Source organism: Pyxicephalus adspersus, chromosome 3, assembly GCF_032062135.1.
Source record: "Pyxicephalus adspersus chromosome 3, UCB_Pads_2.0, whole genome shotgun sequence".
NCBI lineage: Eukaryota > Metazoa > Chordata > Amphibia > Anura > Pyxicephalidae > Pyxicephalus > Pyxicephalus adspersus.
The window spans coordinates 13110717-13136546 of NC_092860.1; the positions used below are offsets into that span (position 1 = coordinate 13110717).

The 25830-nt window shown below is 38.3% G+C and overlaps 2 protein-coding genes across 5 annotated transcripts in view; one reads left to right on the plus strand and one right to left on the minus strand.

The window, feature by feature from the left end:
• Positions 1–1786: 1786 nt before the first annotated feature.
• On the plus strand, positions 1787–17858 carry RBM39 (RNA binding motif protein 39). Of its 4 annotated transcripts, none has more exons than XM_072403636.1 (18): positions 1787–1884; positions 2042–2122; positions 6997–7057; positions 8735–8784; positions 11170–11364; positions 11651–11716; positions 11793–11843; positions 12434–12551; positions 12692–12844; positions 13193–13330; positions 13411–13476; positions 13556–13760; positions 14089–14166; positions 14262–14294; positions 15450–15582; positions 15966–16071; positions 16830–16908; positions 16993–17858. In XM_072403636.1, the coding sequence occupies exons 3-18, from the start codon at positions 7007–7009 to the stop codon at positions 17091–17093; spliced, it is 1623 nt and encodes a 540-aa protein (XP_072259737.1). In that variant the 5' UTR covers positions 1787–1884; positions 2042–2122; positions 6997–7006; the 3' UTR covers positions 17094–17858. The 4 variants fall into 4 exon arrangements, with proteins under 4 accessions (XP_072259737.1, XP_072259738.1, XP_072259736.1 ...); XM_072403637.1 differs by adding an exon at positions 7272–7437 and having other exon boundaries at positions 1834–2122; XM_072403638.1 differs by adding an exon at positions 7272–7344 and having other exon boundaries at positions 1836–2122.
• Positions 17859–24796: 6938 nt separating this feature from the next.
• Positions 24797–25830, minus strand: part of ROMO1 (reactive oxygen species modulator 1) — a 6306-nt gene continuing 5272 nt past the window's right edge. The window contains exon 3 of the mRNA XM_072403642.1: positions 24797–25188. Coding sequence (XP_072259743.1) covers positions 25080–25188 — 109 coding nt within the window. The 3' untranslated portion in view covers positions 24797–25079. The remainder of the gene's footprint in view (positions 25189–25830) is intronic.

Consider the following 25830-nt stretch of genomic DNA (forward strand, 5'->3'; position numbering starts at 1 on the left):
TGTCTGCACAGTACGAGATTGCTGTGCCCGTGTTCCATCCACATCAGAAAGAGAGACCTACTGGACTCGATTTGTGGATGTATAGAGAACTTTTCACAAGGTAAGTGTTAATTATTGTCAAAATTCTGCTTTAAAGCGGACCTAAACTCAACATTTTCACTTTAAATAAAAGGGTAGACAACCCTTATATGTAAAGGAAGAATCTTCATTTATTTTTATTTTTAAAATGCAACAGCCCTTTTCAGTCTTCGAAGCAGGAATCAAGACTGAATAGGAATACAGAGCCTCCAGGGATACCTATGTCACACATCCCCAGAGGCTCTGGGTGCTCCTTCTGCATATGCCCTAATCTCAGACATGCGCAGAAGGGGCATTTTTTCTATTAAGGCAAAGAGATGCAGATCTCACGTAAGCGAGATCGGCTTTTTTTTTTCCCCTTTACAGCGGCTACATCACCCGATCTCACACCTGCGCAGTGTGAGATCAGGTGACGTGCCAAGAAGACAGAAGAGAGAATTGAAGATGGCGGTGCCCAGCGTTTCCTTAGAGCCGCTACGAAGGGAAAATCCAGGACGACACAGGACTGGATTCCGGGAAGGACCAGCGCCATTGAGGGACCTACTGGTGTCATTTTTTTGTTTTGAGTTTAGTTCAACTTTAAGTTATGGAAAAAATTTGTCCCCCCATTGTTGTATTTATTAATATTATTATTATTATCATTATTACCCCCCTAGCGGTATTCCCGAGTCTGACTCGGAGTGGATTTTATTTGCAAATAGCGGTAATCCTTAGTCACACCCGGGGTAGCTTTAAACTAAAAAAAACCCACTTACCTTTCTCCCCTGTCGTTCTACTGGTCCCCACAGGTACTGGGGACATGTCCTGCTCCTTGATCACTACCCGACGAATGCAGCGATGATCTCCGGGGTTTCCCAGTGACGTTGGTACATGCGTCAGTGCCGGTGGGCGGATCGGTGGGAAATTCAAATAATTTTGTATTGGATTCAATACAAAATAGCTGTATTGAGTTCAATACAAAGAAATATTCATATAATATATATATATATATATAATATATATATATATATATATATATATATATATATATATATATATATTATATATGCTACTGTACACTTACATTACATGTTCACCCATTTTTTTACCAGATTTTTGTGTTTTGTTATTTAAAGTTTATTAATAAATGTATTAAATATCAGTGCCTAAGAATTATAGCCTACAATGAAAAATAAATTTCTATGCAAAAAATTGTACCGCTTTTTGCATGGAAATTTGCATGGAATTGGACCGCTAGGGAGGTTAATAAACAGGATTTATATAGCGCCAACATATTACGGCTTGGTGTTGGATTCCCAAGTCAATGTACTTTTTTTCATTATTAAATAGGATTTATATAGCGCCAACATTTTACGCAGCGCTGTACATTTAATAGGGATTACAAATGACAGACATGTACAAACAATGACACAGGAGGAGAGGACCCTGCCCCGAAGAGCTTACAATCTCCTTATTGTACAAGTATACACCTCAAATTTCTTTCACAGTATGTTTGGCATCACATCTCAGTGTTTATGTGTTCCTTATTTTATAACACACTATGGTTTTATGTTTCATACATTTCATATTTTAGCTACTAAGAAAGCAGCAAACATGGTCTCCTGGCAACAAGGACCAACTGAACCCGCCTTCCGAGCTGTGAAAGGCGGGAAACCTGACTAAACTGGCTCCTCCTCTGACAAGCACCACGTGGCCCTCCGGAATTACGCCCTCTAGAGTCACGTGTGCCCTTGGCCGCGCCCGTCGGAGACCCCGTGTTGCTGCTAGTGTAGAGAACCTGGCCGCCGCCATTTCGGGGAGTCGCAGGTTTGCCATTAGACGGCCTCGCGTTTATTTCCCGCTCCTACTCTACCATCCAAGTTGTCGGCCGGGTCTTCTCTCTTTTCCCCCATTGTTATCCCTTTCCTCCGCCTCATACTCGCTGCTCTGCCAGCTGTGTAACGAAGCGCTCTTGTCTTTGTAGATCTATCGCCATTTTCCTCCAGACCGTAAACAAGGCCCGAGGCCTAGCTGTGACCCAACACCTGACAGGAGTACGCTTCTGGTAAGTCTCCCGATTCTTGCTCACCCTCCACGCCACCCATGTAGGGTGATAGTGGGCCTCACGTGCCAGCATTGGCGGTCTGCGTAGCCTGGAATATCGCACGTGACTATAACGCACGTTATTTATTGAATCGCGTGTCCATAACGAACGGTATTGTCTGCCAATTTTGTGATTTTATTTTTCCAGTCTAGGAAGATTTGTTTTATTTATCATGTATGAGCCAATAGGCTTTTATGTATTAGTCACGCTGCTCGTTATAACCTTGTGACGAACCTTTTCTATTGATATGTGTCAATATTATATATTTATATATATATATGTATGTGTGTGTCTTGGTTTTTTTTTTTTTGTCTTTTGGTATTTCTTTCCTCCATAGTAGCAGCTGCTACTTAAGATCTTCCTTCTATATGGTCTATATATAGAAGTTACACCTCCAGGATTGAGCAGGCCATGTGCTCTGTGGTTGTATATTTGTCATCAAAGGACACAAAGTTAGCTATAACCTTTGTAATAATTATCAGGGTGAGGTGTTTGTAATCTTTATGTAATGTGCAGATACAATGTTATTTAGAGTTTTCTTGCAGCCTAAAAATAAATCATTCTGATTGGTGGGTTTTTGCAGCTTCTGGATACCTGCTGGTATCTGATTGGTCCCTGGTAGTGGACAGGACTTTTAGGTTTGTGCAAGCAAAGCTAAGCAGAGACCTTTTTTTTTTTTTTTTTAATCACAACTTTATTGTTCTCGCCAAAGTAGTGACAAACATTTCCTATGCCGTGCACTGCCCCCATGAACAAAGGGTCTAAGTTCAATGTGTTTTTTTTTTTCCAGGTTGCCTTAGGCCAGGATTGAGCAATTTTTTTTTGTTTCAGGAGCCACAATAAGTTTTAAATTTTCAGGACTGGGGTGGTGTATCTGATGAATAGAGAGTATTTGCATCAACTGATGCTATTACCTAAAAGAAAACTTGTGGTCAGACCTATTTTGCCAGTGGTCAATTTGGTAATAATATCCTGCTGGTAGTTTGTCCATGTTTGCTTTTGGCATTAAAACCCTCCAAAAACCACTGGAGTGAGCATGTGCTTATTTGTTATATTTGTAAAAAATATATATATTAGTGATTAGAAGAATCTGTGTATGTATAGAACTATCTCTTGCATCAATGAAGTATATGCAAAACTTTCTTTTTAAAAAGTTTTTTTTTTGTGTGTGCGCTCTGGTTGGAAGCGCTTCCTTCCCCCAAGATCCAACAAGAAGTACAGTATAATTTCCTTCTAAAGCTACATACACGTGTCAGATGATTTTTGCCGGTGTCGAATGGTTTTGCTCAACTCAAATCTGACATGAATAGAGTTCCCCCTGCCATTGCAGATTGGGAAAATACTGTTGTGCGTTCCTATGGAGGAGATAACAGTGGGGTGCTGCTAACTTGTCCTCCCCTTCCTCATAGTAGAGAACGGTGGTGTGTGTACAGGGTTCATTCGTCTGTCGCTGGTAACAATCACAGAAGATTTCCTGTGACAATTATCTGACCTCTATGAGGCTTTAGTTTTGGACCTTTTTATTGTGGGGAAGTGTTGAAATAACTTTCAGCTCTTGAGGGAACTCCTTCAATAATCATTATATCCACAGCTCACAGTATATAAGCGTGGTGGTCAGTGGGAAGACTGTCACCCTTACAGATAGCCAAAAAGATCATTGGTGTCAGTTAAGTTGACATGAGGCACAAAAACTGTTCATTGCTCAAGGAATCCCTAACAAACGCTGGATGTGAACCTTGGTTGAGAAACACGACTCTAAACTGTCCCAGGAAAGATGTCCCATATTGCATCTTGGTATCGCTGGAACCTCCAGCACTTCCTTTCTGACAATAGTCACCTAAAGGTGCGTACACACTTCCAATTTTTATCATTCAAAACGAACGAGGAATGATCGATTGGGCAAAAATCGTTCGTAAAAAAGTAACCAACGACGCCGACGAACGAGGAAAGTCGTTGGAAACGAACGACCGGACCGGCGGATCGGATTGGACGACGATCGTAGAACATCGTTCGTGTGTACGATCGTTCGTTGATCGTCCATGGTCTGAGCATGCGTGATGAACGAACGTTCGTTCACTTTCCTGTCGTGCACATAGTTCCTCTATCGCTCAAACGATCGTATCTATTGTGTGTACAATATCTACGAACGATCGTGTCGTTATCTCTATGTGCAGGATCGGTGCTATACGATCGTTCGTAGATATCGTGCAGGATCGTTCGTCGTTCGTTTTCCAACGATAATAATTGGACGTGTGTACGTAGCTTAACACAACCGACTGATCAGGGTGTGAATGTGTCTGGCAGGGACACAGCAAGTAAATGGACTATAAAAGTTGTGCCATGTTTGCTGTTACCATATGTTATAGATTTCCTGGCCATACGCAGTGTCTTGGAAATTTGTTTCCATTCAAGTCAATTAACTTTTTTAGCTTACACTTATAAATGTACCTTTCCTCGCTTCACCCATATCTTCACCGGGTCCTTTCCTAGTTTTGGGTCTTCAGCCATTGTGATCGGCCAGGCTGGAATGACATAACCCCCATTCTTGTGTATGGGAGTTCATTCAATCCCGACCCCCTTGTACAATAAGCTGCATGCTTAACGCAGGGTACATTATAGAGAAGAAACTTGGTTTTATCTGCTTTAATCATGATTTTACAACATTACAAATTACAAAGAGATAGAGAGCAAAGTACAACTTGTTTCATCTGGCAGAGAGTTGTGTAGGGGGAGGGAGGAATGTGGTTTTCTAGTATTTGAGAATCAAATAGGTGATGCCATTCAGCTTTGTACATTTTGGGGGCACATAAGTCAGTGTTGCTTTTTTTCCTAGTAGTTTTTGGAATTTAGCAGTATTGTTTTATTAGGACCCTGGTATTGGTTTATCAGGTTTAGAAGATTGATGCAATTCACCTTCTGCAGCCTTATGTGAAGGGCAGAGTAGCTGAATCTCCATTCTATAAACGGCCATATGGTTCTGGGGATATGTGATACAACGCAGGGTGCTGCGTATGAGCGGTGACCAGGTCCGTCATGCCACACGAGGTTAAAATAGCTTTTGATTCCTCTGTGGTTTAAGTGGTGTCATACCCATGGGTGATGACTGATAAATATTCTGCTTGGTTCTCTCTGCTTCAAGAAGGTAAACATTATTCCTTGTAAATACAACTAGTAAAAAAAAATCTCCTGATGAGAAGTGTAATAAATGCTTCGTTTTTTGGAAATGTAAATATTTACTTTTAAACACACAATTGGTCTTTTACAAATATATGTATCAGTTATCGGAATGTGAAATGAAGTTTGTTTCCCAATAATGGCTTGGATTGGTATTTCTCAACCAGGGTTCCTCCAGAGGTTGCTGGGGGTTCCTTGAGCAATAAGCACTTCATGACTCCCAGGTCAGTTACCTCTGACACCATTGACCTTTCTGGCTATCTGTAAAGCTGACATTCTTCCCACTGACCACCACACTAATATACTGTGAGATCTGGATATAGTAATTATAGGAGAGGTTCCCTGAAGACTTGAAAGTTATTTCAAGGGTTCCCCTCTGTTAAAAAGTTAGAGAGTGACTTGGACTAGTAAAACTTGCATGTTTTTGCTTAGTATTTAGCATGTAGGAAGTTGGTATTAAACAGATCTCAAGTATTAATATGTGATTAACTCATGAATCCTGAGGTTATCCATAGATTTTCAAATAAAATCAGCTCTGGCTGTTATTAGTTGGATTGTTTGTTTGAATACATGTGCAGGCACCCCGAATCTGTAAAAGAAGGTTCTTTTTTTTTTCTTTTTTTTTTTTTATTTGAGCCTGGCAGATTTTATTGCTTGTTGGCGTTTTATTCCACATCTGTTTGTATTTGTTTTTTAAATAATGACTTGTCACTTGGTAATCTTTTAACTAGTGGAAAATCTTAGTATGTTGGAAGCCTAGATTTACCAAATTATTGAAGCGGGGAGAGGCTTGCACTGCAGATAAAGATTGCTTCACAGCAAACAGGAAGGCTCTAGATGTGGCATGACCAGACTGACTCATATGTCAGGATATGCCCTGCTCATTTCTGGGGGAACCAAGGTTGCCTAATATATAGGGACATTTTATCTGTATTACAGTGTATTCATTTACAAACTTTAATGGTCACAGGGAGATCAAGTCAAATGCTGCCTTGTTTATAAACTCGGAAGAGTCATGTTGGAGTTTTTCTGATGCTGTCTCAGATCCCGATAGGAAGGACAAAACAAAGTTGAATCACTGATCGCACTGATGCAACTATGTGTGTGCTGCATTTAGCCATTTTTTTTTGCCATCAGTTTGGCAACCATAGGGGAAACTAAACTGCTCCCAGTGTTTTACAGATGCAGAGTTCACCACTTGTCTCTTTCTGCAATTAAGCCTTGTCTGATCACAAATTGTTTAGATGAAACTTTAATTGTAGTATTACATCCTAGCCAACTTTATAACCAATCCAATTTCAGAAGGATAAAACCCTTCTTTTTCATATCCCCCATTGGCACATGTGTAAAAGAATTGGTTTATTCATCAAAAAACTGGGCACCTGTGACTATTTATCTGTCTGTTATAACTCAACACAGAAGATGGTCTGGTTGAAAGAAATGCATTATTTTGTGCCTGGTATTCCTATCTATCATGGTGCAAAGCTTAGAAGAGAAAGGGGATGTAAGCAATATTTTAGCTTTCCCAATAACCTTCATCTTTATCCACATTGTGATTGGACTTACCGTTCAGTCTATAAAGGATAAACTTGATAAATCTGTTTGTCTAGATTGGACATTGTGTAAATAATTGAATTGATAAATATTCTGTTTCTTTTTAGAAAAATCAAAATGGCCGATGACATTGATATAGAAGCAATGCTGGAAGCTCCTTACAGGAAGGTGAGAATGCTCTGCTACATATTTTAGTATTGAGAACATAGTTTTTTTTAAAACTACTGCAGAAATGTAAACTAACACCCCTGGAGATCTCGTGACTTATCCCTTGGAGATGTTGCATAACTTAAAAAGTAAATATTTGCTGTAAATGTGATAATTATGTGCAGTAGTTTGACTTCAGCGTGACAAATAAATGCCCATCTATCTCTTTTTGTAGACTTGCCTAACGATATATCACCTCTACTCCCATGAATTCACCTTTGATTCCAGTGTGAACTGTCAATCATAAGGTAGTAATTGAGTGACGTATCGCTGTACCGTGGTCCCCTAGGTAAAAAGACTTGCCTATGAACTGCCGAGCCTCGGTTTGGCATAGCAACAAGGTGAATGCAGTGATTTATGGGAAAAAATGGGGTTCCAAGAATATCCACTTTCACCAGCCAAGAGCAGGACAGTTCAAGCAGAATCTACTCTGCTCAATTTAAGTTTATGTATTTTTTTTTCTTTTTTAGTTTTACTTATTGAAAACTGGTGAAAAGTTTTGAGAACAGGAGCATTCAGCCTGTGGGTAAACAAGAGAAAAGAAATGTGACCAGATTCTTGGATCTCCCACTTATTTATTGATGTCTTTTTTTTTTAATTTATTTATTTTTTTGTCATAATTTGATATGGCTGTTATGCTGTCCTGAACCTTATGTTCGACAAAGTTCTTTGATTTGTAATTAGGGGATTCAAACATTCATTTAGTATAGTGTAACTGTATATAGATGCAAATTTCCTGTTTTGGAGATGCAAATGTGTCCATTATTTTCACTGGGCGTTTACCTGTTTGCATGCTAAAGCACTGAAAAACCCCAGTTCAATTTTGCTTTCAATGTAAAGTGTTTTTTTTTTTTTTTTTTTTTGACATTAGCTTTGTTTGAATCCCCATTGTGGTTTGTTTACCACCATAAATGTTTGACTAGAAGAGCCAGTATTTCTGTTATATTTTAATGATCCCATGAACTTAAATGTTTTGGCTTTAAAAAGCCTTAGTCAGGGATTTTTCCATGTTAGCAGGTGTGGCTGTAGGGCAATGTGTAGGTTGGACAGGTGCATATTTGCTGATTTTTCTTGGGAGTCGACGTTACTAAAGCAGTGTGAATCCCTGTTTGCTTCAGGGCGAGATGTGTGACAGAGGTGGCATCAAGCTCTTACAGTCCCAACCCTCCATCGAAAATGGGCGAAGATCTCAGAGATGGCGCCGTTCACAGGAAATGGATAGTGGTTGCTGCTAGCGTGGCCACTTGGGGCTTAGGCAAAAACGATAGCCTTGGTACTCATCACAAGGACCACAGCACCCAACCATTTTGCTTATACCAATACTGTCTTCCACATGTAGACAAAACTACCGCATTTTACAGTCACAGGATGCTCAACCACATGAATTATTTACAGACTACTAAAACAAGTTGCACTAGTTTAATTTTAATTCTTCGTAATCCACTTTTTACATCCTAGTGGATTACTTCAAAGTAACTTCCCATGTATATTTTCTTTTTTGTAGCCTTTCCACACACAGCATTAGTTACTTAGATATTAAATATTTTTTATTCTCTCATTCCAACTCCCTTTACCCCTTTACCCACTTGAAATGTTTCCTCCTCGTCCTCATGATGTTCTTCTATCAACCCTGCTTAGGACGAGAACAAACTGAACAGTGCCAATGGACATGAAGAGCGCAGCAAGAAGTAAGTAATCCTAATTTTGTTTATTGATATGCCTGTTATTATGGTTAGAAGTATCAAGCCTTAGTAACTTCCTGTACACTGTACCTGTACCTGTAGCTGATTTTTTTTAAAAATAGGGTTATCTGCCTTTTTTCTTTTTCAACTGTGTAATGTAAATGAGGACGGAAGGTGTCCGTATTCTGGAATCAGGAGTGCAGCAAAGCTGATCGTGCTTCTACTTAAATTCAATAGGCGACATCACCTTAGTACAGAAAATTATTAGCCGGATCAGCAGCAAAAAAGACAGATGTTGGCACTAATAAGCTGCAATAACATAACTTTTTTGGGATTAGATATACTTACCCACTTTGGTTCTCAACCTGTACACACCACTATAGACCAGAGAAATGTTGACATCGGGCTTGTTTATCTGTTACTTAGTGTATTTTTTTATATATATATTAACAAGCAAGGATTTCGTAGTTGACATTGCATCGCAAAACATTTTTTTTTTTGTTTTTGTGCTACAAATATACTTTTTATTTTTGGGTTTTTTTTTTAAATAAAGCAGTGAATCTGTTATTCCCTGATGCAGAGTCAATTATTGCCAATAAAAAAATACATGTTCCTTGAAGATTCTCCGCCAGGGAAAATTTTTATTAAACAGGTTTTATATAGCACCAACATATTATGCAGTGCTTTACATTAAATAGGCGTTGCAAATGTCGCACAGATTGTGACACAGGAGGACCCTGCCTAGAAGAGTTTACAATCTAGGAGGTGGAGGAAGCATCACACAAAAGGAAGGGGGAATGTTTCAGTGGATGTCTGTTTTGCCACTTTTATAGAACCCTAATTGTTTAAAAAAAAAAATTCTAGTGTAGATAAAAATGTATACATATTTTCATGTTTAAAATTGTATGTTTGCTTTAATACTGCCAAAGTATAGATAAACCTTGTTTTGGCATACCCAACCTGGGATCCTATTATACTCCAGGGCACAAATGACAATGTAATCTAGGTAGCATTAGTAAGTGGATCCCACACATAAGTATTAGTTAGAACATTATTTTGGTGGAGCTAGATCTCCCTATAGTACTTTTGTTTTTCTGCAAGTTAGCTTTGAATGGATAATGCAATTTTCAGCCTGCGCAGTTGAGCTTATGCATATAATGCTGTCGTTTTTGTCATTTATTTCTTTGTTGAAGTATTTTGATAAAAGGGGAAAATACAAGAAATAATTTATAATAAATGTCAAAAATGATTATCAAAAAGTGAAGAAATCTTTTACAAACTTGTAAATAGAAAATGGGAGAATAGGGAGAGGGGAGGGATAATAATAAAAACAAAGGAATATAGAGTGAATAGAGGGGTAAAAGGATAACCGTTTTTTAAAACATAGTTTAACCCACTTTTTCCATGCAAAAAGCATTACATTTTTTTTTTGCATGGAAATATATTTTACATTGTAGGCTATAATTCTTAGGAATAACTCACCAATATTTAATAAACTTTAAATAAGACAAAAATCTGATTAAAAAAGGGAAACGTAATACAGCTGTACAATAGCATGTATAATAAATATATATATCAATATCAAGATTTTGACGCCGGGGGATGACAACGGAGCAAGGTAGGTGGGCTTTTTATGATTTTTTAGCGACCCCGAGTGTGACTCAGGATTTTCAGGTAAAATCCATATCTTGAGTCACACACAGGATTACCGCTAGGGGGTGGGGGGTAAGAATTATTCATGAAAGATCAATTTATATTTTGTAAGAGCAACAAATGTTTAAATCATTTGCCACTTAAATATACGTGCGAGTGCTCCGCCATGATCAGTAATATGTAATTTTGCTAACAAAAATGTGACGCTACTGCTCTTGCTTCACAATTTGTTCTGCATTTAGAGGATGTATGGCGAGTTCAGGAGTGGATAAGATTGTCACATAAGATATTTCTGAAATCAAACGAGAAATATTTTTTTTTTTTTTATAAAGGGCAGAGAGATTTGCAAATACATAGTAGTTGAAGGAGAGAGCCAATATTGCCACAATCTCTACAACAATATAGTGAAAGAGCTAGAGATCAATTTTGGTAATTTAAATGATGTGAAATACCATTGTTTAAAAAATTTCTGGAATAGGTTTCAATGATGTTTACATTGAGTGGCTTTATATGTATCACAAACGGGTAAACCATAAAATGGGGTAAAATTTTGGAGTAAGTGGCAAATGCATAGGTATGCAAAGTATTTGATAGAGGGTTACTTAAAAGTTCGTTGTAAGTCCTAATCGAACCAGAAAAAAAATATATGCATTTACTGATACTGCAGGCTACTCGCTTGCTCCCATTTTCTGCTTTGGGAAGTGTGGTTGTAAAAGTTTTTTTGTTTTTTTTTTAAAGGAAAAAGAAGAGCAAAAGCAGGAGTCGCAGTCGAGAACGGAAACGCAGCCGGAGCAAGACTCGTAAGCATAGTAAGGAGAGGGAGAGAAAAAGAAGCAAAAGCCGGGAGAAGAAACGTAGCCGCAGTAAGGAACGACGAAGGAGCCGTTCCAGAAGCAGGGATCGTAGGTTCAGAGGCCGATACAGGAGCCCATAGTAAGTTAGCCTCTTGATCTATCTTCCACAGTAGTTCTAGGTTTAGGAACTTAGGTGGAGACTGTTCCATTTGTGTCCTTCAGTTTTATTGAATTTTGAAAACCAACAGTTGTGCAGCCAATGTTTCTTTTTTACTTCAGATGTATTACTGGGTCTTAGACTAACCCAGTTTGACGTCTGCTGCTGATGGCTGGTTCCGCTCAGTGTATTTAGGTCTGTGAGTAGTACTCTGGTTTACATATTGTAGCATATGTAATTAATTTGTTTTCTTCTTTCTCCTGCAAAGCTCTGGACCCAAATTTGGAGGTCCTATGCGTGGAAAGATGGGAGTACCACATGGTGTGAAAATAAGGTTTGTAATTTTTTTTCCAGTGTTTACTTTTAAGAGCTTGAGGGAATCTTCTAATTGCAATTGTCTTGAATTTTAGGCGCAAATCAAAGAGTAGAAGCCCTCAAAAGAAAGAGAAGAGTCCTGTAAGGTATGTATGCTTGCCAAAAAATTGAATGCTGGAAACATGTTTGTATGCATATATTAGAGTGTTATGTGTTTGAGCGTAACGAGTTTGTTTTGTTGTACTTTACACACTGTTTTTTTTTTTTTTTGCCTTTTAACACCTTTGTCCATTTCTACAAAGTAAAAGTCCATGCAAATGCAATAAACCTCATTAAGGTAACCTTTTGAACCAGTGTTCTCTCCAGCCCCTTTTAGCTGGGTGCACTTTTCAGTAACAACCCAGTTGGTATTGGCTGCTAACTGAGAATTGGCTCACAATACAGGGCCTGCCACCCATCTACAATTTCTTCCCACCCGTCTTAAAACAATTCTGGATTCAACACTGGAAATGGCTTTTACAGAAACAGAAAATATTATTTAAAGGATGGAATATTTAGAAGATTTATTTAAAAGGCAGTGAATGGGATTTTGTGTGAAGTGCAGTCATCAGCTGTGCGTATTGTAAACAGGGAATCAAACTACTACTATCCAGGATGTGTGCAGAACTGTAAGCCTGGCAGGTTTTGGTTCATTAAAGAAATTAAATTGTTAATTTTACTTCAATTTTTCTTCTAGAGAACCTATTGATAATCTTACACCGGAAGAGAGAGATGCCCGTACCGTATTTTGCATGCAGCTGGCAGCTAGAATTCGGCCAAGAGATCTTGAGGAGTTTTTCTCCACTGTGGGAAAGGTAGGTTGCCTAATTATAGATGTAATCTGAAAACTGTTCTGGAAAATAAATTGACTGATATTGATTTAATACATTCCTTGTGTTTTGGCAATCTTTTTAAGCATGTTATGATAATGAAACCGATGTTTCCCATGTTTTAGGTTCGTGATGTAAGAATGATTTCAGATAGGAATTCCAGGCGTTCTAAGGGTATTGCTTATGTGGAGTTTGTTGATGTCAGTTCAGTACCTTTAGCCATTGGCCTAACAGGACAGAGAGTCTTGGGTGTTCCTATTATAGTACAGGCTTCTCAGGTAAGTTCCTTTTTTTTAATAGTTTGATAATCAAAATTAGGTATTTTTTTTAGAATGTTTTTGATCAAGTGCCTACATGAGTCTGTGATTGGGTCTGGCTGTACTGACTGATGAGTGACTCATACAAAATTGAGATTAATCTTTGCCCGCTAGCATGTAATGGTTAAATGGACAGGTCTAATTTCTGTGCTATTCATTAGAGAAACCAGCTACAATCACTGATTTGGTTTTACATACCATCCTGTATTTATCAGTAGCTCATTAACCAGATTAAATTGTCATATACAGTTAAGTTTTACCTGCCTAAATTAGACTAGTAGAAAACATTTCATTTCCTTTCACTCACAGGCAGAAAAGAACAGAGCTGCTGCTATGGCAAATAATTTACAGAAAGGCACTGCAGGACCGATGAGGTTGTATGTTGGATCTCTACACTTTAACATAACAGAAGACATGCTGCGTGGAATCTTTGAACCCTTTGGTAGAGTAAGTACATTTTACAATCATTCTCTGGTATTCCATCATATTTTATTCAACAAGACATTAATTGTTATTTATTCCCTTAGATTGAAAGCATCCAGCTTATGATGGACAGTGAGACTGGACGGTCCAAGGGATATGGATTTATTACTGTAAGTGTCCAATTCATTACATCTCATAAGACAAGAATTTGTGTAATCGACTAATTGAAAACATGTTTGTGTTTTGCAGTTCTCAGATTCTGAATGTGCCAAAAAAGCTCTAGAGCAGTTAAATGGTTTTGAGCTTGCTGGACGTCCTATGAAGGTCGGTCATGTGACTGAGCGTACTGACGCCTCAAATGCCAGTTCCTTCTTGGATAGCGATGAGTTAGAACGAACAGGAATCGACTTAGGAACTACTGGTAGACTGCAGCTTATGGCAAGGCTGGCTGAAGGTATGCAAATTGAATCTACAGTTTTTGTTAGGACTGCAAATTGTTGGACTTTAAAACTAAAACAAAGTGCACCTATACTTTTTTTGCTAATCTTACTTAACATAACCCACCCTTCCCTTCTCTGCAATGAATGCATGCACTAATAGAACAAAAACACAGTTTACAGGGTTGGGTAGGTCAGAATATGGCTACAGAACAAGGGTGAAAGAAGTATTTGGGTTTTAAAATGCCCCTGTATTTAAAGTGTGTTTTGCACAGTAGATCTTTGTATTTATAACACTGATGTGTATCATATCTCATGTGGATTTTTGCATTTCTTTTGTCAAAGGTACGGGTCTGCAGATTCCCCCAGCAGCTCAGCAAGCCTTACAGATGAGTGGGTCATTGGCTTTTGGAGCTGTAGCAGGTGAGCATGCATACCCCTTGTACTATGCTGCTGTATGTTTTAATGTCAAATTGTTTATTTGAATCGTCTAATCTTTAATTGTTTGTTTTCTTCAGATCTCCAGACAAGGATTACACAACAAAGCGAAGGTTTGTATCTTATATTTTTTTAATTTAATTGTTGGGTGTTAGTTGCTTTTGGTCTGAAAAGATATTTAGGATTTTTATTTTTTACTTTGAACTTGGTTATAAGAGAACCTAGCCATGATGACATACAAACTGAGCAAATTAATCCCCTGGCGGTAATCCCGTGTGTGGCTTCGGGTTAAATTTCATTACAAAATGTGGGCTTACCTGGTCCTCGCGAGCCCACGGCTTCCTCCAAGCATGGCGACCCGGCACCTGCGTCCCGTTGGCCTCTCATTCCGGCGTGTGAACGTTGGAAATGCGAGGCTAGGGGATGCAGATGCCGGGCAGACTTGTGATGTGTGTGTGTGGGCGTGCAGTGTTGGGGGGCGGTACTGACAGAAATTTAAAATAAATGTTAAAATAAGTTATATGTACCGCTTTGACATTTAAAAATAGTACATTAATCATACCGCCAGTATTTGTGACTTTGCTACCTGACAGCCAGTGAGCCTCAATGTACTGGCTCGTTTACCTAATAAGTTACAATTGGCAGTAAATACTATAGTTATGAGATTTAGCTTTGAATGCACTGTATTGTGAGCAGTCACTGATCTGATTACCTCAAGGCTTTCCCCTGGCTTAGAAAGTAAAAATAATAAATTAAATGAAAAAGACTTGAGATATAGTTCTGTGTGTGCTTTGCTGTTACATCCTGCTGGCAATGGGAGAATGCACAGAGATGTATTCATTTAGGTCAGCTGCTTGATCAACTGTTAGGTAGTCTGGGCCTCCAAGCTGGGTTTGAATTTGTGGTGCTGATGAAGAATTAAAGTAACATCAAAGAAAAGAGCATTGGCAAAAATAAGAGTTTATGTGGAAATTAAGTCTAGGCTGGAAAGAATGATGAAGAATGTTTCTCTAAGATCTCCTGTTAAACATTTATTATAGTGCTGCACAGGAGAATAGGCAAAAACCCTAATAGTCCAGTAAAGATGTAGTTGCAACATACTATATACATACTTCTCTGGTGATTGAAATCCCAGTAAAAATTTGTACCCATCTTGATCCATCTAGTTTAGTTCTATACATTCCTGACACAATTAGTGTTCACTAATATTGTATTTTTAATGTTTTTAAGATAAATAATGTAATTTTTTTTCTTTCTTTTTTACACAGCTCTTGCTGCAGCTGCCGCTGCCGCTTCCGCTGCTGCCATCTCATTAAGCACCTCCAATGTACCTATTCCAGCATCTACTCAGCCGCTGGCTACACAGTGCTTCCAGTTGTCAAACATGTTCAACCCTCAGACGTGAGTACAATCTACCTTCTGTGGTTATTTTTCTGTTTTTATCACAGGGCATTTGCTGCATCTTTCTGCTTGTCTGGATTATGTTCCTGCTGAACCCTACTGTCACATGGCCATGCCACCCATAGTTTTATGGCTGGACTGTTCATTTTGCTTGATTTCATAAAACCTGTAAACTGCTGTGACTTGCAGGCATAGCTAATGTTTCCATGTTTTATAAATGTTGAGGTTTTTACTCGTATCACTACAAAGCTTTTTAGAGATGAAACTATAGTTGCTAGGGACAGTTTGTTGAATCATCCTTAGTGTGCTTGGTAAATGTTGTTCAGGTCTGCTTGTAACTTGTAATGTGTCAAGCCTTTAACATTATGTCCTGAAATTTACAGGGAAGATGAGCCTGGCTGGGACCAAGAAATAAAAGATGATGTAATTGAAGAATGCAACAAACATGGAGGAGTTGTACACATTTATGTTGACAAAAATTCACCACAGGTATGTTGTGTATATAAAGCTGTTATAAACTGGTGGTCTACTTTTTTGGTAGTGGTTTATGTTGACTTTGATTATAGGAAATAACCTTCTCCTGCAGTTTGGTAAAATAACATAAATAATGTGAATGCAAATCCTGCTTGAAGCTGGTCAGGAGATGAAAGTACGAGTCTATAAATTCTGACATGTCTTCGCAGTTTGAAACTCCAGTCTTGGCTGCTGATAAATGCTATTTGGTGAAATGCATAGCTAATAGAGACTAAACTGTTACTGCACCACAGAAAAAGGGGAACTCGTGTAGACTACGCTTTAGTTTTACGATATACAATGACACCTAAATACAAAAAAAGACTCATCACTTTCCTTTCCAGCCTATGGTGAATCTTTAGTTCACTGTGTTTCTGTATCTGCTACTGTACTGTAGCAGTGATGAACCAGTCGATGGGGGGAACCAGGTATCTGATTTGCAAGTGTTAGGGATTCTGAAGGTTTCTTTAAGTTGTGCAAAGTAAGGATTTATTTAGGGGTAGTTATATCTCTGCTTCTAAGAAATGGCCGCTTGCTTATCTTCAACAAAGACATTAATAGCTTGTGTAGCTCTTGGTTTAGCCTCTCTACACTGATCTGTTTCAGTGGACAGCTGCATATCATTCCACTGAACTTCTGTGTTCCAGTGTATCACTGTATGTCATTATTTGCATCATATCAGGTTTGTAGGAACGTTGCAAGTCATTAAAATGGTTTTCTCTTCCCATTTACAGGGAAACGTTTATGTGAAATGTCCAACCATCGCATCTGCAATAGCTGCCGTTAATGCACTACACGGGAGGTGGTTTGCTGGTAAGTAACAATTTATCATGGTCATTAAATGACTTTGACAATTTTTTATAGTTCAGTGCTAATTTCTCTATCTTTCATCCACAGGTAAGATGATCACAGCTGCGTATGTCCCACTTCCAACTTATCACAGCCTTTTCCCAGACTCCATGACCTCAACCCAGCTTCTTTTTCCTGTTCGTCGATAAAAAAGACTGCTACAGTTTTGTACATAGCTGTTTTTTTTTTTTTTTTTTTTTTGTTTTTTTTTTTTTTCTCCAGTTTTGAGAGAGGAGAGAGTGTTGTCAGAATTGTCTTTTATTTAGATCTAAATGAGGAAGATATTAATTCTTAATACCTTTAAAAATAAAGGATACGTTCAGTGTATTGGCTAACCAGCACTCAGCCCCCAGTAAATTGCTGTGCGTGCTGCCTTACATCATAAAAAAAAAAAAAACTAGCTCAGACTGTAGTACAGGAGAAAAAAAGGGTATTGGGAACTGAAATGCCTGACATGTTAAAGTTTTAAGAGGACCTCTGTTACAAATGTTAAGCAGATATTTGTTTTCACCAAAACCTAGAAGATTGAGAAGAAGCAGGCAAATGTGTAACTGCAATTTTTTTAAGTCTGGGGTATTACAGTTATGTATCTATGATGTTTATTTTGTACATAGTGTCATGGTGTTTCTTAAATACTAAACAAAATCTCAGCTGTTTCCAGGCGTTTGTTGAGTCATGATATAATCCTGGGAGCATAGTTGTTTGCGAGCCAGATAGCTGCCAGGAAATGCCTGACATTTTGTCTGGTTGCATTTAATCTTTTGCTCTTTAAGCTCTGTGAGCTCGGAAATTATATTTTTTTTTAATTTTAGTGTGTTTGAAAAGACTGCTTGATATTTCTATCCAACTTTCATATTTCAACTATCTTTGTAAAGAAGCGCTCAAAAAAAATAAAATTATTTGAAAAAAATGTTGCCTGAGACTGGAATTGATTTTTTTTTTATATTTAAGAGTCAATCGGTTCTTCCAGCAGAACTATGTATAGAACAAACTCATTTGTTTAACCTGACAATTTCTGAATTCCACACTCCTTTGATTTAGATGCCCTTGCCATTGACATCCTGCCCTGCTGTAATCTGGACAATGTCTAGATATATATAGATAGAGATTTATCTATCAGCCTTATGTTGTGGTGTGCTTAAAACAGCACTTTAAAATGGAGCACTGGCTCACCCTAAACTAATAATTCTATATAGGTGCACATTAAAAGCAATGTACTTTTTTTTCCAGGATAGGCATCCGAACTGATTTATTAAAGCTTTCCAATGCTCTAGAAGTTTGGCTATCATGGGATATCCAGCAAACCTGGAATGTATTTTTAAAAAATCATTTGCTTCTTGACAAATTTTTTCAAACCCAACTAAGTTTAATTCCAGGTTTGGAGGATCACCCATAAGTATCCTCTAGTCTATGTAAAACATTATTAAAAGAGGCCCAGAGTAGCTAACTGCAGATAGTATGGTGAAGGAAGAACATGCTTCAAGGTTGTTATAATCTCAGCCTAGTTGAAGTAGCAAAGGAAGGTTGGTGTCCCCATTTTTACTGCATAGTAACTTAGCTCACCGGTATTTCTTTGATTTTTCAGTTTGTTACTAGTTACTTCTTAAGGTGGTTTTATTTTGTTCCTCCCATTGCCCTCATGATAAGTTTAATATATTGTAGCAATTGTTAATTGGGAGTTTAGACTTGGATGTATCCCCTTCAGTACATGAGCTGGATTCCCCCCAGTGGTTTTTGGTTACATGTTTAGATTTCCTCAAGTCTTTCATAGGTTTTGTCTTTGCATGCTTATGGGCTGTACTGAGTTTGTCATCTTCCTGCCCAAGTCTTTCCCATCACATCTGAGCATGACCTATAGTAAAGCATGCCTTCAATGATCTGAGGTATGTCTGCTTCCATGCCATTTCTCAGAGATGACTAATAGAAGTACAAATTGTTTTGTGGGATGACAGGTGGCATAAAAGTAGCACCAGGAGAGCTGATATGATTAGTTGGACAGGCTTAACTGTCTTCACCCCATCACCTTTTCTAGGGAATCCAGTGAAGGACAATGCTACAAAGGGTTAAGCAAACCAATTCTTTCAGAGGATCAATTAGGGAACTCGGATTTTGGTATTGTCAACCTATCTAGTTACACTCTAACAGATGCAGTGAGATCAATATTGAGATTGTGACTGAATTTTTTTTCCCCCAGAATAAAATTGATCAGTTCTCTTTGGTGAAAGATGTACATTTTTTTGCAAGAAACGTGTACTTCAAATCAGTTTTTGACAAGTCTAAAGTTAAACAGGAAGAGAATAGGTGTTTACAACTAGATGAGTTTGCATCCTTTATTATGCAGGATTTTTGGGTGCTGAAAGATCTGATATAATTGTTTAGATGAAAATGAAATTGACTTCTCAGCTGATGAAGCTGAGGAATCGAATGACTGGAGTATAGAAGAACCGTTGTCATTGGAAGTTGTTCCAAATGTCAAAAAATGTTCTCGGATGTTTCTGAATTTTACTGCTCACCCGCAGATTTCGGCCTTTGTATACAAAGTAACACGGGAGATTGAATGTCTAAAACCTAAGAAACCATATGCTAGCAATCTCTCTAAGAAACAGTGGGAAGCTTTAAAATCATTACAGGGAAATAGATCTATAACTTTTAAACCTGATAAAGGAGGAAATATTGTGATTCTTGACAATGATTGGTATAAGATAATGTGTTTAAAAGATCGTAGACAATCAGAAATGTTACTGCAAGATTTTCTGTGACAAGGGTTGAGGAATGTAATCAGGAATATAAGTCTCTATTATTGTGGGCCTTGCAAAATACTGTTATACCACAACAAACGTTTGAATTCTGCAAATTTCAAATCCAAAGCGTCACTTTCTATGCACTCCTGAAAATACATAAAAACTTACAGGATACACCAGGTAGACATAACAGACGTTTGAATATCTGCAAATTTCAAATCCAAAGCGTCACTTTCTATGCACTCCTGAAAATACATAAAAATTACAGGATACACCAGGTAGACCGATTGTCTCTGGAATTGGGAATCTAACTTGCAATGCAAGTAGACTTGTTGACTTATACCTGTGCCCACGTGTTCATGGTTTGCCATCCTTTTTAAAGGATACTCCTGATTTACTTAGACTAATGGAGGATTTGAATGTCCCCTCTGATTCACTTTTAATTACCATAGATACAGAATCACTATATTCATGTATCCCCAATGATATAGGTATCAAAACAGTGAGGAAGTTTTTAATGGAAATGGACAAAACACTATGGCCCTACTCGGAGTTTATTTTGGAATCATTGGAGTTTATCCTCACTAGAAATGTGTTCCTCTTTGATGATACATTGTACCTACAAACCCAAGGCGTAGCCATTGGGTTTGTAGGAGGTTGGGAAAGAGACCTGTGCCATTGGGTTTGTAGGAGGTTGGGAAAGAGACCTGTGCCATTGGGTTTGTAGGAGGTTGGGAAAGAGACCTGTGCCATTGGGTTTGTAGGAGGTTGGGAAAGGAACCTGTTTGCAGATAAGGCCTTGTCTATGTACCTACGTCATATCACCTTATAGTATAGACAATATTTTCATCCTTTGGATGGGAATTATTGAGCTGTTCAACAAATTTTTTGTTAGGATACATAGTAATGAATACAACTTGAGGTTCACTATGGGCTGTAGTGCCACAGGCATCCTTTTTTGGATATTTGAATCCAGGGGTGTCAAACTCAAATACTCAGAGGGCCAAAATTAAAAACGTAGACAGTCGTGTGCCAACCTTCTCAATCCTTTTCATTAGATATAAACCCTTTTCATATGAAAACAGGTTTTGCTTCACATTCAATCTGGAACAAGTTTATAATAGAGAGAGAATTATTTTTTTAATTTTTTTTAGGAAAAAATCTTACACCTCTTTCTTTATTTGTAGCCTTCTGGGTTCAATTTCAATGGTACCGTTTTTGCACAGGCTAACAATATTAATATCAATATTCTTCTATGAAAATCCAACCATTCATGTCCATTCTTTGGAGTAGCAAGGAAAAGTACAGCTGAGGGAGAGTGCTGGAAATGCCAGACGTGGCCAATGCAGAGCTAAATCTTATGGGTGGCCGCCGCTGAAACTCCCTCTTCATTGAAAAAGCGCCGATACTACAATTCCCAGCATTATTATATAAAACAGTCCAATGCGGAGCCACGCATAGGCAGAGAGCCCACTGGTCTATAGGTATGAGTGATGCCGGGAATTGTAGTAGCAGCAGCGATATTTCAATGCAGTGGCGGGCCAGCTGCTGTTCATATTTGGGATTCCTTTTGTGTCCACAAAAAAGTATGTCGGGGGCCAGTGTTTGACACCCCTGTTTTAATCCAAAAGAAGGAGAATAATGTACTTGGCTCATCTTTATACTGAAAAACAACAGCGGGAAACACCGTGCTGTTTCCCATGAGTGCCCACCCCAACCCGCTCATCCGGAGTATCCCCTACTCTCAGTATTGGAGGGTCAGAAAGAACTGTTCGGATGACGGGGATTTGGGGAGACAAGGAATTATGTGATCGTCAAATAAATAGAGGTTATAGTAAGAAAACACTTAAAAGCGCATACCAGAAAGATAAGAAATCTAGTTGGCATAGCTTGCTTTTCCTAAAGAGACCAACACAAGGCAAGGAAACTGTAAGGTTGATAACTACATATTCTAGGGATCATCAACAGAAAGACAAATTGTTTCAAAACACTGACCACTTCTAACAAGTGATCCTAAGATCAAGAAATACATCTCTGATAAACCACAAATTGTAAATCGGCGGGCACCTTCATTAAGAAGCTTGTAAAAAGTCATTTTCAAGAGGTAAGCATATCACTAGATACAGAGAAAGGCACTGTTAGGTGTAATCCGTGTAACATGTGTCAATGGATATATGAACCAGTAGAAAAATCCTTTAAAGGGGAATTACCTGTCAAAGTTGTTCCAAGGTTAAGGAAGTTAGTGAACTGTGGCACTTTTGGAGTAATCTATATGGCCAGTACTACGTAGGCAAAACGAAGCGTCGGCTTTGAAAGCAGATATATGAACACATCTATCTTATTTCTAATGGGAGAATTACTACCCCTTTAAGTCGGCACATAGCGTTGCAACACAATTATGACACCAATTCTCTTTTTTATAAGCTATAGTTTTGGAAGACATATGTCTGGACTCTAGAGGAGGGGATTTGGATAAATGGTTGTTACAGGTGGAAACTAGATGGATATTCCAACTAAAAGCTAACTTCTTCCCTGATTTAAATGACACTTCTAGTTTCAAGTCCTTTTTGTAGGTAAAGTGGGAGGAAGTAGGAAATAAGACAATTTCTCTCTCTATTCTTGGTACTCTCTATCTTATTGTTTAATTGTCTTTATGTAAGTATGTCCACTTGTTTTCTCTTTGTCTTTTTGTGAACTGTATCTTTCCTGTGCCTGTTGTTTGATTTGTTAATTTTTGGATATAATTTTGGCATATAGTGTGATTTATATTTATGTTGTTAGATACACTCTGGGACCCGCGGGAGGATCATGATGCCCTTTGGTGTCCTTATGTCTCCCTTACTCAGCCGCAATACATCTAGGCTGAATGATCAAGTAAATGACAGCACTGTATTAAACAGTTATATACCGTTATACACTGGCTGGTAGTATTAGTTATCTGTGATCAATATTCAATTATAAGGGGCGGTATTTGACTTTCTTGAATAGCAGATCTTGTATATGTCTAGCTATCTATTCATGGAATTGGAGTTATTCCTGGTGCTCTGCCTGACCTCTTCTGCTCACCAAGTGAGACGCATGCTTGGGCCTGTGCCTGTGCCTGTGATGGGTTCCACGGAGAAACTGGAAGTTCGGCTCCCCAGGCATGACATCAATCTGCACGTGGGACGCCGAGATGCGGGTCCCACGCCAGTCCAATGTGGGTAGGTATAAGAGAGAGGAGGGAGCGGGTTCCAAAGCTCTTCATGTACTCCTTTTGGGGTACTCACATAGGAAGCGGATCAATTCTTCCCATTCTCCACCAGTCCAATTTATGTGGTTGTAGTTTGCATGGATGTACATGGATGCGGGACACATGCACATAGTATTGCCTTATGATGGAATTGTGATTGGCAGTATTTAGTCAATGGCTGATGGTAAATAGTTTAGGTAGTAGATATACCGGGGATCATTGATTGTGATACAATAGAAGACCTTTGACATCTGTGGTTTATAGCATATAGTATGGGTAGTGGATTTACCTGGGATACTAATTGTATTATTCAATATACAATACAACATCTAATTTCGAGAGATACATGTAAATAACTATTCGATAAGATTTCCTTTTTGATTAACATGGGACGTACACCTATATATACATGTTTTTTACACAAATATAGATATTTATTTAGGAAGAATTCTTTTTGATAAATTAAACCTTAATTATATAGATATGATTGATATGAAGGATAATGTTGTATTAGTGCACGTGTCCTCTTGCTGCATACTTGGCTGTTCCTTTGAACATATGAATGAACTTGGGCATTGATGGCAATTTATGGTGGAAATCTCTTTGGGAAAACATATAGTATATAAATAACTGGATATCTGTGAGAAGAACGTTTTTTAGAAGATTCTTTGGGGTGTGAACTGTGGTCTCCTCTCTTATCGGTCTGCATTTGCACTGGGTGACAAAGTTTATCTATTGTTTGGCAACTTTATCGGTGTGTATTATGTAATTACCCTGTCACTGATATTATGATGTGATATATGGCAACAATAATACCTGTCTCTGTATTACATTGAAATGCTGCTGTGTTAGCTTGTACTGAACCATATCCCTGAAGAAGTGGACTATGTCTGCGAAACGCGTTGGATAATGATAAACCCAGCATTCGTAATGTGTTGTCATAAAGCTGTTTTAGGAGCTTACAGTGTTTTATATTGTAACAATGTGAAATAAAGTATGACAGTTTTAAAGAATATAGCTGCCGTGAAAGTCCCATCTTGGTTTTTTACTCCTTCTTTGGACAGGCTAAACCTAATTACCTAGCTGGGAAAAACAAGACCAAGCTATATTACCTACAGTGCATTTCTCAAAACGTTCATGATGGAAGGGTTTCAACAAGCGAGGACGAGGTATGGCTGGCTTTATTCTGTTGATTCTCCTCAAGTGTTAAAGCGGACCTATTACCAACATTTTTATTTTTAAAGGGGTAAGCCCCTTACCTTCTGTTTTTAGCAATGAATAGGAGTGGGATATGCTACAAGCTGCTCCTTCTGCGTATGCCCATGAATATTGATTCTCTTGCTGGGACACCTTTATTTCTCCCAAGGACTTTGCCCTCATTCAAGCAGTGGGCTTGTTCATTAAGAGGAATTATGCAATTATCACAATACCGCTGTGGGTTAGAGTTTGGAAAAGCAGACGTTACTAGGCACTCTGTAGTTGTATGCCGACTTTTATACTCACTTGCAATGATTGCAAGAATGGAATTTCAATAACTAAAAGCAGCGGGCAAAGACACATAAGGCTGGTGTGGAAAGGTTTGAATGATGGATATCCTCCAGCCCAAAAATAAAACCGGGTAAACCCCATGAAAAGTATGCAATGATATTGTTAAGCAAAATCTGTACAGCAAATGGCCCTGTCTGCCTGACTGAAGGAAAAAGTAGCAGCAAAAAGCGGTGCTTTAGTGGTATGTTATATTTACAATATTATTTTTGTTAAAGTTTCAGTTCAATTCTGCCTTTCCCCAAGCTTGTAGTTCACCGCCAACCCACAAAGGGTGAACATTTCCCTGCTCCAAGGAAGGGGTAAATACAGAAACAAGCTATAATATGAAGAATCTCCTTAGAAAAACCTTTTATTTTTAATTAATAAAAATTATAGAAGTTAACGAAACAAATTAAGTGTACATTGGAGAGAAAACAAAACCCCAAATCAATATTAAAGTGGACATAGACATAACTAGAATGGGGTAGTCATGTGACCACAATAGTTCTTTGCGGGAAAAGCTATTTCCAGACACAGCGATATGGAATGGCATCTATTTAATCACCAATAAGGACACGGTATGTGTTCTGTGAAATATTTTATAGGTCAATATTGCAGGCAACAGCTATCACAAATCAACACCGAATACCCATTCCAATCGCCATAAATGTTCCAAAGGTGCCGCCACTTTGCATCATGGTCTTTCCAATGCCACTTATGAGTTCTCGTCCTCTCATTCCAACCCTGAAAGAAAAAAAGCGCCATTTATCAATGCAGAAGTGATGTACCCAAATGCATAACGGTTACTTCTAGCTCTCCATGTAATGAAAGAACAATTTAGATTAATAACATTATAACCTAAGCCGCTAACATGATCTCAAATTGTCAAGGCAACTTTAATGCATTCCTGAGGAATTATGTAAAATGACCATTTCCCAAGAATGCCAATTTCTTGAAAGCAAAGCTGATCATTTGGTTTCAGACTTTGCAGCAATTAGATTGTCATCTCCTCCTATTGTGATACTTTCCCCACCTCCTAGATTGTAAGCTCTTCTGGGCAGGGTCCTCTCCTCTTGTGTCACTCTGTTTCTGTCTGTCTTTTGCAACCCATGTTGGCGCTAAATAAATCCTGTTTATTAATATAATAAAGTCTGAGCTGCATCCTGTTTTGGGTCTGGGGTTCAGTGAGTATAAAAAAAAAAAGAAAAACAAAGGAGTACCAACTGGGTCAAAAAAGGCAGCTTACATAATCTCTCAATATAGGGCCTCTATAAAACAAGAAATATGATCGCTGCCAGTTTTGGTATTTGGAACTCTGATTTCACTGAAATACCATTCTGAAGCCTATCAAAAGTCACTGACTTTAGAGCAGCATTTTTAACATGG